This window comes from Mus caroli, unplaced genomic scaffold, assembly GCF_978045245.1.
Source record: "Mus caroli unplaced genomic scaffold, Mus_caroli_1 scaffold_10, whole genome shotgun sequence".
In the NCBI taxonomy this organism is placed as follows: domain Eukaryota; kingdom Metazoa; phylum Chordata; class Mammalia; order Rodentia; family Muridae; genus Mus; species Mus caroli.
The window spans coordinates 7,821,677-7,836,230 of NW_028227265.1; the positions used below are offsets into that span (position 1 = coordinate 7,821,677).

The following is a 14,554-nucleotide window of genomic DNA, read 5'->3' on the forward strand; positions in this document are numbered from 1 at the left end:
TAAAGGAAAAAAAACACAAGCGGGGATTTCCAGGCCTTGGCATTACATGAGAGGGTAAAGGAATGCTGTTTTTAAACCTGATAACATTTGTTCAGACAGCGGGACAGAACCGTGCAGCTGGAAAGGGACCTTTCTGACCTGAGAAAAGTAGCCCGTGCTTTCAGAAGCTGCTGTAGTTTTATAGCTGGTCACAGCTGTTTGGGAACACTTAGTTGTCTCTTTTCCGTAGTCCAAGAGTGGGCTCTTATTATTTTAAGGATATTGGCTCCTGCTTCCTTCAAGGGCAGGAGCCATCTTTACCAGAGGAATGCTGGTTGTTAATCAAAAGGAGGTGTGAGTTTCAGTGACTTGGAGACTAGGGTATGCTGCTTTTCGTCTGTTCCAATGTCAGGGGGTAGAGTGCTATCATGCTGGGAGCTGGAGAGATGGCTCAGCAGGCAAGAGCACTGACTGCTCTTCCAGAGGTCCTGAGTTCAATTCCCAGCACCCACATGGTGGCTCACAACCATCTGTAATGGGGTCTGATGCCCTCTTCTGCTGTGTCTGAATAGTTTTTAAAAAGAAAGAAAGAAAGAAACAAACCTGAGACCGCTTATGAGTGGACACTCAAAAAAAAAAAGAAAGAGGAAATGCAATATTTGGGTGCCAGCCTGGGCTCCCTTTTGTCTGCCCCCTCCAAAGGCTGGAGGCATCTGTGCTGGGGAAAGGGAGGAAAGGGGATACTAACTGCTCTAGCTCCACGCAGGAACAGGAGAGTGCAGGATTCGATGCACAGAGACAGGGGCAGGTTTCCTGTGTCTCTTCAAGTTATGCAGGACAGCAGTGGGCGATCTCAGGTAGAGGGAGAAGGCATGTACTCCACAGAGCAGTGGACTACTGAGCCAGTGTCTTCAGGTGTGCTCAGTCAGGCTGTTCTTCTGAATATCACACTTCAGCAATACGAACTTTAAACACCGGTGTTTATTAAGGGAGGGGAAAAAAGTTTTAAATATCTTCTGCCCCTCACACCAGAACAAGACCTAAAATCTAAAGCAGCCGAACCGTAGAAGACTTCTTTCCCAACCAAATGGGCTCCTAAGTGTTACTCCATGCTGATGTGGTGACAGGTACTCCTGTCCTCAGTCACCCAGCGCCTGCCACCAACCTTAGTGAAGTCCCACACTGCCCATGCCGCTGAACAAGTACCATTTTTTAAAATTAATTTATTTATTTATTATATGTAAGTACACTGTAGCTGTCTTCAGACACTCCAGAAGAGGGCGCCAGATCTCGTTACGGATGGTTGTGAGCCACCGTGTGGTTGCTGGGATTTGAACTCTGGACCTTCGGAAGAGCAGTCGGGTGCTCTTACCCACTGAGCCACCTCACCAGCCCACAAGTACCATTTTTAAGAATGTAATTGGAGTGTTGGTTGCTCAGTGTGGATCTGCAGCCGATTGAACCTCTCACCAAAGGTCTGGGTCATTCTGACTTAATGCCTAGATTGGCTCAGGAAGTACCTGGCCAGTCACAGAGGCAACTGGGTATAATTTAAACTGGATGAGGGTATTGGTGAGACCAAATCTTAGCAGAGTTTGGCAGGGAGGCCTGTCCTGACTGGTCTTACATGTTGAGGCTCCTTGGAAACTGCCCATGCCTACTCCTCACAGGTGTGCCTGTGCTTTCTGTCACTATGCTGTCCTTCTGCCCTTCTCAGTGCTTGTGTCCCAGGCACCAGCTTCTTATCTCACAGCTGCATTCTGTGCTGCTCTAAAGACCTGAGCTTGCTCGGTGTGCGGTGCTGTCTGCTCTGCTAGGTCGCAGCTCAGGGTGCTCTGCTTTCTTGCCATTCTGTCACTCCTATGTCTTGAGACCATAGCACAGTGGACCCACAGCAGTGGGTAACAGGTCCTGTGAAGCCTATTTTCCCACCTGGCACTGGCTGCAAGGTCACAGTGTACACGGTGTGGGCTGCTCCCAGGAGACTGTATTCCTCTGTTGACCGTTTGCCCCACCAGGTCTTCTCAGCAATGTTACCCCAGAATGGAGTTTGCATCTGAGTGCAGGGCTGCCTCCTGGGGAGAGTGGGCTGAGAGCAGGGCTTCCTGTGGAGGCTGCTTCCCCTGTCCTGTACCCTCCCGACCATGCAGGGCATCCACCCACCGTGCGCCACAGTGCTTTCTCTTGAGACATAGCCAGAGGTTGTCGGGTAACTTTCTCCCTCTCCCTCTCCCAGGTCTATCGTGTTTCATGGATGTGGATGTTTTGCCAGCGTGGATGTCTGTGTGATGTCTGTGTGGTGCTTGTGGAGGCTAGAAGAGGGTATTGGCACCCTGGGACTGGAGTTATAGACCCCATTACATGGGATGCTGGGAACTGAACCCAGGTCCTCTAGAAGAGCAGCCTGTGTGCTAACCACTGAGGAACCTCTGCAGCCTCTGGGTGTAACTTAAACCATGGCTGTTTCCTACTTTCCCCTGATTGTACGCTTAGATGCCAGGGAGGATGAAGGCTGGGCAGCCGTGGTGCTGGCCGTGTGGAGCACACTGCAGGCTGTCCTGTAGACTGTGCTCACTCTCAGCAGCCTGGCATCAGTCATCATCAGCCAGCACCAGGAGTCCCTTCTGCTCCGTGCAGGCAGGCAGGCAGGCAGGCAGGCAGGCAAGCTCAGGGGTCAGCACCTTTCTCGTGGTCCCTTCCTCTGCTAGGCATTTTTCTCTGCTGTCTTAGAAGTCTGACGGCAGTATGCTGGAACTTACAGAATGGTCAGCATTGGGCAGCATCCTAAAGCATCTTGTGTTCCCACTCTCTCACAGTGCTCTCAGTAACCTGGGAGCTGGGACTGAAACCCTTATTCTCCGCAGTCATGCACCCCACTTTGCAGATGAGACCTGTGCCACAGGGGAGCTAGCTGTGTCTGAGAGCCTGGTGAGATGAAGAAGAGGGAAGGGAAGGGAAGGGTTAATGCCAGCAGTGCAGTCTCTCGTCTGCCTGCCTGTCCCGTGCTATCTCTTACCTTTCTGTGTAGGAGCAGAGGTCTTCATTTGGTGTGGGAAGTTCACAGGCCTGGTGAGTGGCTGCTCTCCCCTCTCTCCCTCCCCTGCCCTCACTCCCTCATAGCCATGTTGGGGACCATTGTACAGAGAGCTCGTCTCCGAGCCCAGTCCCCGTGCCCGTTGTTAAAAGCACAGAGTGCAGGTGGAAGAGGAGAAGCCCAGTGATGCTGCTCACTGTGGGCAGTGGTGACAGCGGCGAGTGGGGGCGCTGGGGGTGGGGGGGGGTCTGTGCCTGTGCTCCCAGAGCTGGAGTAGTTCGTCTGTTTCTGACAAGACAGTGAAGGTAGGTTGCTTCTATTGCCTTGATTAAACTGCAGATCTGAAACATCTCAGAACTCGGGTTCTTTGCACTCTTAAAAATGACAAACTTGAAGGAATTCATGTCTGCATGCATCATGTCTATAGCGACTGTGACATGTCTGCATGCATCATGTCTATAGCGACTGTGACATGTCTGCATGCATCATGTCTATAGCGACTGTGACATGTCTGCATGCATCATGTCTGTAGTGACTGTGACATGTCTGCATGCATCATGTCTGTAGTGACTGACATGTCTGCATGCATCATGTCTGTAGTGACTGTGACATGTCTGCATGTATCATGTCTATAGCGACTGTGACATGTCTGCATGCATCATGTCTGTAGCGACTGTGACATGTCTGCATGCATCATGTCTGTAGTGACTGACATGTCTGCATGCATCATGTCTGTAGTGACTGTGACATGTCTGCATGTATCATGTCTATAGCGACTGTGACATGTCTGCATGCATCATGTCTGTAGCGACTGTGACATGTCTGCATGCATCATGTCTGTAGTGACTGACATGTCTGCATGCATCATGTCTATAGCGACTGTGACATGTCTGCATGCATCATGTCTGTAGCGACTGTGACATGTCTGCATGCATCATGTCTGTAGTGACTGTGACATGTCTGCATGCATCATGTCTGTAGTGACTGTGCACCATCAGACAAGCGGAGGACCTAAGCCTGGGCAGTGTTTGCTTCTGTGCCACTTCGCTTATAGCTTTTTTATATAACATCATGGTGAAGCGCAGCTAAAAGACTGAACTAACCATCAGTCTTGGGCTTTTAACAAAAACAAAACTCTTAAGTAAAAGCATGACTTTTAACAAGATAGGAGTTAAGGATGAAAGCTAACTCGTGAAACTACAGCAGTGTGGTCTCTCCTGAGCTGCTCTGGGACCACAGTGAGGAAGGAGTGAGAAGCCTCAGCACTGGGGACATTCCTGGTTCTGTGTTTGGCCTCACTGTGAGGACAGAGAGCATAGTTCAGAGATTTGCACTGCGTGCCCGTGCCTGGACCACAGTTTGTTGTTGTTGTTGTTTGTTTGTTTGTTTGTTTGTGGGTTTTTGTTGTTGGTGTTTGTTTGTTTTTTTGTTTTGTTTTGTTTTCGAGACAGGGTTTTTCTGTGTATCCCTGGCTGTCCTGGAACTCACTCTGTAGACCAGGCTGGCCTTGAACTCAGAACCGCCTGCCTTTGCCTCCTGAGTGCTGGGATTAAAGGCTTGCGCCACCATGCCCAGCTCTGGACCACAGTTTTAGTGGCAGCAGCGGCCAGTGCTGTCCCATTTCTAGGCGCTGCTCTTGACAGCCTTCCTTTGCAGTTCTCATTTGAACCCCAGGACATATGACAGTATTTGAGTGGCCGCTTCCTCAGTTTCCCTAAAGATAATGAGGCTGGGATTTGGGATTGAGGGACGTTCCCCTCAGAGTTTCTCCAGGAGGTGGGTGAGTCAGAGGAGCATACAGTATGTGCAAGCATGGGTAGAGTGCCCCTTTCACCTTTCAGGCTCTACTCGAGCGATTACCACTTTACATGAAATGTAAGAGGCTGGGTTAGAAAGACGGCTCAGCGGCCTAGAGTACAAGGCTGCTCTTTAGGAGTACTCTGGGTTGAGTTGAGATGATGGCTCAAAACCATCCTAATTCTAGCTTCAGGGAGTACTGTGCTGTCCTCTGACCTTTATGGACACCCGACATACATGTGGCATACATATATAAATGCAGGCAAAATATTTACACACATAAAATTCAGTACATTTTTAAAAAGCATAAATCTGAGAATCTTGCCCTGTGTGTGTCACATGCCAGCTCTTGAGATTGAGTGTCAGAACTGATGCTCGTGGCAGGGTGGCAGGTGTGTGAGTGAGGGTGCTCAGAGCTGCCGCATGGGCTTTGTGCTCGTAATATGACCTTAAGGCTTTTGCATAAGTGTTACAGGGGAGAAAGGATAGTCTTTGGATGATCTGTGTTTATCTCCTGGCTGCCCTTGTCTTCTGAACGCTTCTGTTCCCAGTTTATTTTGTGCTGCTCTGCAGGTACAGACTCTGCCCCTTCCACTAGCCTGACAATGTGGCTCCCTGTGACTTAATTCTTGCTGCTCATGGACTGCCTGACTAAGCTGGGTTTGCTCTTCAGCTTTGCCAGAGGCGGTTCTATCTCTCTCCCTGCTGTGTGCAGTTGGCAGTCTTTTTGCCAGTGCTATTTTTCTCTGGTTGTTTTGCATTTTTCTTTGGTTCGGAGTCATTTGACTGCACTGTCCCTACATGTGGTTTATCTTAGAGCTCTGTCACTTCTTGTACTTCCCAAGTCTGGAGCTTTCCAACTGTTACAGACCCCCTTTCCTCCTTTCCATCGGTGCTGCAGGGGCTGTGTGCTGTTCCTCCCTGTGTCAGACCTGTTTCCAATCGTACCCTCTCCCTCAAGACAGGACACTTTTCTTTGCTCTACAAATCTAATCCCTTGTATTCTCAGCCTGCCCTCTACTGGGTATTCTTATGTCAAATAATATGTTTCTTCATTTAAAAATCTTCATTTGGTTCTCCTTTCTGTTGTTTGGCTTTGCTTTGTTAAGGTAGGATCTCATGTAGCCTGGGCGAGCCTCAAGCTCATAGCTGCATAGCTGATGATGAGCCTGGTCCTCAGACCCTGGCCTACCTCCCTAGTTCTGGGATTAGATTTAGTTACCTCATCCAGCAGATTGGTGCTGATGGTGATTAGGGGTGCAGAAATGGTTTGGCTACTCCAGTGAGTACAGAACTAAAAAGTAGGAAAGAAAATTTGTGAAGGCAGATTCTGTTAGCATTGACAATGAGACAGAACGCAGGTGCCTGGATGATGAGGGGCTGGAAATGGGTCCCAGCAGAGCCACCATACGATACCAGGGAAATGCGGGTCCCTCCCAGTGTTCTTGGTCTCATTAATAACGTTAATTTAAGAAGGGACACAAATGGAAGCTTGAAGACAGTTTACTAAAATCTGAATCTCAGAGCTGCCTAGAGAACAGAGCAGATCAGCTAGCGTGAGGACAAGCATGTGGCAGAGGCAGCCACACAGAGGAAACCGTAGAACGGGCACAGAACCCTAAAGCATTGGTTGGAAAATAGGCCCTGGCCGTCTGTAGGGACAAGAAAGGAAAGGAAGTATTTACTCATTTCTAAGTCAGGACCCAGGGCGGCGAGCAGAGCCAGTCAAACCTCACGTCGGCTCACAGGGACGAGGCAAGGGGCGGGCGCTCTGGGAAGGGAAAGACCTTACAGTGAACCCACAGTCCTAGAGCTGCTGGGCCTGGGCTTTCCTTTCATTGTGTAAAGTTTATTTTATTATATGGGTGTTTGTTGGCATGGATACATGTTCACACGTGGCGTCTGGTGACAACAGAGGCCAGAAGAGGGCATCAGATCCTTTCTTTGTGGAACTGGAGTTGCAGACTATGGTGGGCTGCCGTGGGTGCTGGGAACTGAAAGAGCAGCAAGGGTTCTTAACCGATAGCCGTCCGGCTCCCCTGACCTTCCTGCTGCATGGCCAGAGCAACTCCCAGACGGAAGAGGTTCTGTGGGGTTAGGGTTCTAGAGAGTCAAGAGTTGACGGTGTTAGGGCAGAGCAGCATGCAGGCATGGCGGACAGGGAGAGCTCACACTTACACGGTAGGGAGAGCTAAGGGAAGGCGGTACAAGTCTTTAAAACTTTTAAAGCTCACACCTAGTGCCATACTTCTTCCAACAAGATCACACATTCTAAACCTCCCCAAACAGTGCCATCAACTGAGGACCAAGTCTTTAAGTGCCCCAGACCATGGGGGAGATTCCCATTCCAAGCACCACTCAGGACTAGAGTTTGTTTCTAAACCCTAGTCTGTGCCGCCGCCTTCTGATCTCCACAGGCACCTGGCACACATGTGATAATGTAAAAACATCTGAAAATATATATATATAAAGAAAAAGGAAATGTCAGGCAGCTTTTCTCTCACAGGATAGTCCCAGCCCTGTGACCCTGTCAGACCTGGACCTGTGGGACTTAGTTCTTGTTTCTGTATCTTCATTCCCAGTCTTGTTTCTGTATCTTCATCCCAGCGTTCGGCTCTCTGCCTCCATTCTGTTCCTCTGGCTTTGTCCTCTAGATGAGAACCGCTGTCCTAGCTCACGCCTGGCAGCACCCCGTGCCAGTGATGTGTGTGTTGCTCCACTGTGTGTAGTCCCTGAAGCTGGGGCTAGGGTTCCCCTCCTGAGGTGAATACATGAGGCTTGCAGGGACCCAGTAACTGCCACACTGTGAGCAGTGAGCCTCGTACCACCATCAGGCCATCTGCAGAGAGTCACGAGCCACCTAGAGCACAGAGGTGAACGCAGGATTCCTTCACATGGCATCTGACCTTTTCCCTGACCCTGATCTCATCCGACACGAGCTCTCAAGGTGCTTGTTGACAGCTGCAGTGTCCTGCCCGCAGACCTTAGTATGCATCAGCTGTGACTTGTTCACACCAGGGCTGGGTAGAATCCAGATGGCGTGGTGCCAGCTCTTCACATGCTCTTTGAGTACCTGCTGTCAGCTTCCTTTCCCTAGATGATACAGTTTAGTGCAGAGCTGAGAGGTCATGAGACCCCGCACACTGCCAGGGATAAGCGTGGTGCATCCTGAGGAGGTACAGGAAGGAAAGAGTAGTGGAAGCCAGTGCTCAGGGGCGTCCTTTATTTACCCTCTGGGCCCTACCCTGCAGCCCTGGGTGCTGTTCAGAGAAGTGGGCAGGGTTCTGGGGTGCTGCGTCATCAGTGCACTAAAAGCTGAAGTGCCGTTGTGTGGGAATGTATGTCTCTGGCTCTCTTGTCCAAAAGAGGAGGGGGGCAGCAACCATGCATGTGACCCAGGCCAGCTGCAGGTGTAAGGTGCAGTCGGTGTGAGAGTCCCAGTTCCCAGTGCCTGAAAACCCAGCAGCTTCCTGGGAGTTGAGTCCTTGTCAGTGCATGGTGTTGCCTCTGGCCTCCTGCACGTCCTTCATCTTTGGTATTGGGGCAGAATCCTGGCACTGAGGCACATATGCATGCCAGGCATGCACTCTGCCACTGAGGCAGGCCCTCTGCTTCCTATAGTCATGGCACCTAGTGACCTCACGTTGGAGAGGACACTGAAACACGCTATTCAAAGCGTTCCTTTTGTTATTTTTTTATTTTTTATTAGATATTTTCTTTATTTACATTTCCAGTGTTATCCCCTTTCCTTGTTTCCCCTCCTAAAGCCCCCTATCCCACCTCCCCTCCCCCTGCTCTCCAACCCACCCACTCCCTCTTACCTGTCTTACCATTCCCTCACATTGGGGCATTGAGCCTTCACAGGACCAAGGCCCTCTCCTCCTGTTGATAACTGACAAGGCCGTCCTCTGCTACATATGTGATTGGAGCCGTGGGTCTCCCCATGTGTACTCTTTGGTTGGTGGTTTAGTCCCTGAAGCTCTGGGGCTTTAGTGTGTGTGCTGTGACATGGCACATCTGTGGAGGTCAGAGAAACTCGAGTGGTTGGTTCTGTCGTTCTATCACATGGGTCCTGGGGATTGAATCAGGCTATCAGGCTTGGTGGGAGGCGGCTTTACCTGCTAAGCCTCTCCCTGCTCTGGGCATCAGGAGCCTGGAGGAAGAGCCTACAGTTCGCTGGGTGCTGAGGCTGCCAGCGGTAGGGCAGTGAGAGCTGGACTCAGCTTTAAAACATATTTCATGGACAGTGGACTGGCTGTGAGTCCTTGGCCTGACTCCAGAATGCTTTTATATTCAGACAGCTAAAGTGATATTTATCTACTTTGTCCATTTTCCTGTCCAGCTCTGAGTCACTTCCTTTGGTCCAAATGGGCTTTTCCTTTTTCCTTTCTCATGCACCCTGATGCTCTTTGGTCTGGGAACACTGGGTTCACATCGATCCCCGGGGTAGGGCAGGCACTGGCCCTACAGTTGCGTAGAGAAGGAGGCGGTCTGGAATGTTGCTACTGAGTCTGTGCTGAGGGTTGCTTCCTGCTGGCCTCTAGCTGAAGGAGGGGCTGGGATAGCCAGGGCACAGTGTGCCAAATCTCTGCAGTGTGTGGAGGTAGCTGTGCTCTTCCCTAGTCGCCTAACACAGTGGCCCGTATGAGTGTCATGCCTGTGGAAAGTGATTGCCTGGAAGAAGAGGCTGAGTCCCTGGGTGGGAGCCAGCAGCAGCAGTGTTGTCTGGAGGAGGAGGAGGAGGAGGAGGAGGAGGAGGGTGCCCGGGTGGAGAGCTTGATTGTGAGCCCCTGTTTGGACTTACCTGGAAACTGTATTTATAGTTTACTGGTGTCATTTCATTTCTGCAGAGAAAGATCTGGGACAGGACGTAGAGAGACACTTGAGCTCTGTGGTGACAGAAAGTCTCCTTTAGACGTTTTAAAGCATTGTCTGTCCCCAGGTTGTAATCATGTCACACTGTCTGGGAAGACCTTGCCATATAGAGCTGCCATATGTGTGCCCTTGTAGCAGAGCTGGGTAATGGTGGGTGGGCCCCTAGAGAGACCCAGCTTCTCATACAGACCGTTTACCATGGGAAGACACAGCCATGCTCTTCCCAGGAATTGGACCCAATTCATGACCGCCTTGAAGGACAGCACAAGGACTCACAAACGTGTGGTCCCACTCAAGACCCTACATTTTCTTGGGATTTGGATGGTGTCCCTTGGCCTTGTAAGACTGATGCAGACACTCTTCATTCGGGTCCTGGTTCTGGCAGCCATGTGTGGAATAGCCTACTTGTTACATGCCCAGAGATTGTCAATATCCCAAAGTCTTACTTCCTTCTTATAATTCTGTGTTTGTTTTTACAGTGAGTGTTGAAAAGATAGACCTGAAGGGGTTGTCACACACGAAAAATGACAGAAGTGTCGAGTGTTCCTTTGAGGTAAGATGCTGTTCCCCCTCTCCTCGGAGGCATCACATGTCACTTCATGTACTGCAGTGAGGGCTGGAGCCTGCCTGGGGCAGATGTCTCTAGGGTGGGCTAGAGTGTTAGGAGAGATGGCTCAGAGTTAGGAGCACTGACTGTTCTTCCTAAGGTCCTGAGTTCAAATCCCAGCAACCACGTGGTGGCTCACAACCATCCATAAAGAGATCTGATGCTGCCGGGCGTGGTGGCGCACGCCTTTAATCCCAGCACTCGGGAGGCAGAGGCAGGCGGATTTCTGAGTTCGAGGCCAGCCTGGTCTACAAAGTGAGTTCCAGGACAGCCAGGGCTATACAGAGAAACCCTGTCTCGAAAAACCAAAAAAAAAAAAAAAAAAAAAAAGAGATCTGATGCTCTTTTTTGGAGTGTCTGAAGACAGCTACAGTGTACTTACTTATAATAAATAAATCTTTTTAAAAATGTTTTCATTTGAGAGCTTTTTGTTGTTGTTGTTTGGTTTTTGTTTGTTTGTTTTTCAAGACAATATTTCTCTGTAGCCCCGGCTGTCCTAGAACTAACTCTGTAGAACAGACTGGCCCCAAACTCATAGAGATCTGTATGCCTCTGTGACCTGAGTTATTAAAGGTGTTTTATTATATATATATATATATATAGTTAATGGTAAGCCACAGCAAGTGTGTGGTCAGATGTTTTGGTACCTGTGAAACTCTCCTACTTAGGACAGTCAGAGGTGTCTGTCACCACTGTCCCTACTCAGGACAGTCAGAGGTGTCTGTCACCACTGTCCCTGCTCAGGACAGTCAGAGGTGTCTGTCACCACTGTCCCAACTAGAGGCCATTTTTAACTGGCCAGGCAAGGTGGTGCAGCCTGTCCATGACCACAGGGTGGCTCACCCAGGGCTGTCCTTGCAGAGTTGCAGTTGTGATTGTCACCATTGCCACCTCCCTCCCCCCAGACAGGGTCTCTCTGTGTAACCTTGGCTGTCCTGAAACTCAATTCATAGACCAGGTTGGCCTGGAATTCACAGAGGTCACTTTCCTCTTGAGTGCTGGATTGGAAACTGTGAGCCTTCCCCGCCTGGCATGTGTCTTAAGGGCTAGTCAGGCAATACCGGTTGATGCTTCCTGTTGGAGATGCCACACCTGCCCCCCACTGGCCATTGATAGTGGAATGGCTATGGCTTCTTTCTATTTCATTTTGTTTTTGAGACAGTCTCTCTCTCTCTCTCTCTCTCTCTCTCTCTCTCTCTCTCTCTCTGTCTGTCTCTGTCTCTGTCTCTGTAGTATGTAGTATCAAATGTCCTGGAACTCTCTATGTAGACGGGGCTGGCCTTAAACTCACAGAAACCCTCTTGCCTTTGCCTCCTGGGTGCTGGCACTAAAAGAGTATGCCATCATGTCTCTACTCAGCTTTTCTGTTTTCTATTGGTCTGTCTGGAGGTTTGCTGGCTTTAGGCTTTCCTCCAGGTCCTTCCTGGGGCCTGTGCTGCCTTCTGGGCCAGACCATTGCCTGCCTGCTCCACGGCCTCAGCCAGGCTCTTTCTGTGCTCTCGGGGAGGTTGGGTGGAGTAGGGGATCTCAGACTGTGCCTGCTCCCAGGAACTTGTGTGCTGGGTGGGGACCCCAGCACACACAGCCACTGGCTGGTACAGAAGGAAGCACGTGGTTTAGTGGTTCTAGACAGAGGTGCTGCGTGTGGGGCTGGCCTGAGCCTGTGTGTTGCTTGCCTATTGTGTCCTTCGTGTGTGATAAAAGAGTCAGGTCAGTCCCAGCATTCCCTGCAGCTCTTGAGGAAGTAGTTGGTGCTGTGTGCCTCATCCCTCCTGCAGTGCCCGTGCCTCATCCCTCCTGCAGTGCCCGTGCCTCATCCCTCCTGCAGTGCCCGTGCCTCATCCCTCCTGCAGTGCCCGTGCCTCATCCCTCCTGCAGTGCCCATGCTTCATCCCTCCTGCAGTGCCCGCTGGTGGAGCGGCAAGGGGTGGGTTCCTGGAGGCAGATGGCAGATGCCGGCTCTGAGTAGATGAGTGCTGCATACAGGTGTATTAATCTCCCTGCCGATGTAGTGGCCTGTCTTCCTCCTACTCCTGTGTTGAGTGGAGGGCGAGTGAGGTGAGGCCAGAACAGCACTGGGCCCTGCCTGGCCAAAGTTGGGCAACTTGGAAGTTAATCCCAGTGGGTCTCTGGGACTGGCCTGGGACTCTCTGAGTCTGTGTTCGGCTGCAGTGAGGTCCAGAAAACACACACAGGCACAGCTGTGTTGTGGCAGGGGACCCTGGAACACACACAGGCACAACCGTGCTATGGCAGGGTTGGAGTGCTGCTTTCAGCATGGCTGTCCTGTTGCCCTTGTTTGCCTGTGGGCTTCATGCTTTCCTTGGGTTCGATGCACCCTGTGGGATGGATGTAGAAGAAAAGACTTCTGCTAGAAACAGGTTGCCAGCTGTCTACTTTGGGTGACTCAAGTTTTTACCTCAAATCTGGACTGTCAGGGTGGATGTGGGCCACACTTAGGGATTGTTAGAGGACAAGTCACACTGAGGTGTCTGCCTACCAAGGGCATACAAGTCAGGATGGAAGCCATTCTTCTGGCAGCAGCTAACTCAGACTGGAGTTGCCCCACCTGTGAAGTCACTGGGCCTCTCCATTTGCTGTGGCTCTCTCAGGTCAGGGGTGGAGGTCTCAGGAATACAGGGAAGGAATTGGATACCAGACTAAATGTGATCTGTCCCTTTTGGGCAGTGACTTATGGCTTTTAGGCAGAAGTTGTGTTTTTTATCTCCCAGTCAGCCTATTCCTCAAGTCTTCTGTGCCTGCCTTTCTAAGTGAATACTGGTTTTTTGCACAGACCACTCCCCTCCCCCAAGTAAACTCACACACACACACATACACACACACACACACACCAGCTTCATTCAGGCTGCATAGCACTGCTGTGAGCCTAGGTATGCTGCAGTCAGAAGAGACAGGAGAGCCCAGCCAGTGCTGAAGAGTGTGCTGGCCGCAGAGCTATGGCTTACAGCAGTGCCAGGCCCACAAGCGTGTACAGCTTCTGCCATCAAACCCTGATCACCTCCCAGAGGCTGAGGGCCCAGGTTCTTATGAAGCCACAGCACCCGTATGGCACAAACACCTGCTTCCAGATGGAGAGGCGGGTTTCTGTGACTTGGTGCTGTGTCCAGCATCACATGCACTATGAAGAGGAAAAAAAACATGCTTAGCGCCCAGATGGCAGGCAGCATCCTTAGGAGTGACCCCTGTAGTCTAGTGACTCAGCGGTACGTGAATGCACTTGAGTGTGAGTGAACCCCTTTCCCAGGCAGCAGTTACCAGCAATGAGCCCTGGACAGTTAGACTATGAGTGTGTGGCGTCTGATTTGTAAGACTTGTTTATTTGTTTTTAAGGTCTTATGGTCTGATTCTTCAATAACATCAGTAACTAAGTCTTCCTCAGAAGTGACTGAATTTATTTCAAAGGTAAGGTGATTAAGGCCTCTCTAGCAGTGACATCATTGGTGTCTGTCCTTCTGCTAGCCATGACAGTCTGCAGAGAGGCTCTGGGATCACAAGCATGAGCCTCCTTTATATGTCTCCTTGTGACACTGGCAGTTGGCTTCCTGACCTGTATTTTCTCATGTCTTTGCGGTGTTTATCGAATCTTAGGCATTATCTTAGGCGGGCTGTAGACACTTGAGGAAATATATCTATAGCGGGAACTCATCCCCCCCCCCCCCAGGCCAGCAGTGAGGTCCTTGGGTCAGTCTAGGCAGGCACAGCTGGCTCTGGGACATCTTTGATGGGCTGCTATCTCCTGGGTCTTAAGCTGCCGGGAGTATTGGAGGGCTATTCAGAGCCTTGCTTAATACGCAGCTCTCACAGTGCCCATGCACTGAGGCAGAGGACGCCTTCTGATTTGTGCACTCTCTCAGATGGTCGCCAGCTCCCATTGTCTGGCGCTAGACTTTTGGTAAGGGTAAGAGTAGGGTTCTCCACTCTCCTGTCCTGCTCCTGGTCCTAGACACAGGGCTGTCATGCCTGGGCTTCGTCAGAACCCCAGCCTTTCCTGGTGAGATAAGCCCTGCACCCATGAGGGTTTCCTGTCCTTGCTCCCAGGCCAGGAGATGCTTTCTCTTCTCCTCCAGAGCACGGCCTGCCTGGGAAGCTGGGGCCTCTTTTATATACACTGGGCAAGGAGTAGTCAGTCTGTGCCCAGGTGCTCCTGCCACCCTTGATGGCTCCGCCTCTGTATAACGGCCATGTGTGGAATACACCCATCTTACCCTATCTGTGCTGACCATGACATGGAATCGAAGAGT

The 14,554-nt window shown here is 50.8% G+C and overlaps 1 protein-coding gene across 3 annotated transcripts in view; it reads left to right on the forward strand.

The window, feature by feature from the left end:
* Nucleotides 1-14,554, forward strand: part of Zcchc14 (zinc finger CCHC-type containing 14) — a 49,363-nt gene that overhangs the window by 24,204 nt on the left and 10,605 nt on the right. For all 3 annotated transcript variants that reach the window (XR_003837398.2, XM_021169821.3, XM_029480463.2), the window contains exons 3-4: nucleotides 10,165-10,238; nucleotides 13,644-13,715. Coding sequence is in view for 2 of the 3 variants with exons in the window: in XM_021169821.3 (XP_021025480.1) it covers nucleotides 10,165-10,238; nucleotides 13,644-13,715 (146 nt within the window). In the remaining variant the exon portion in view is untranslated. The remainder of the gene's footprint in view (nucleotides 1-10,164; nucleotides 10,239-13,643; nucleotides 13,716-14,554) is intronic.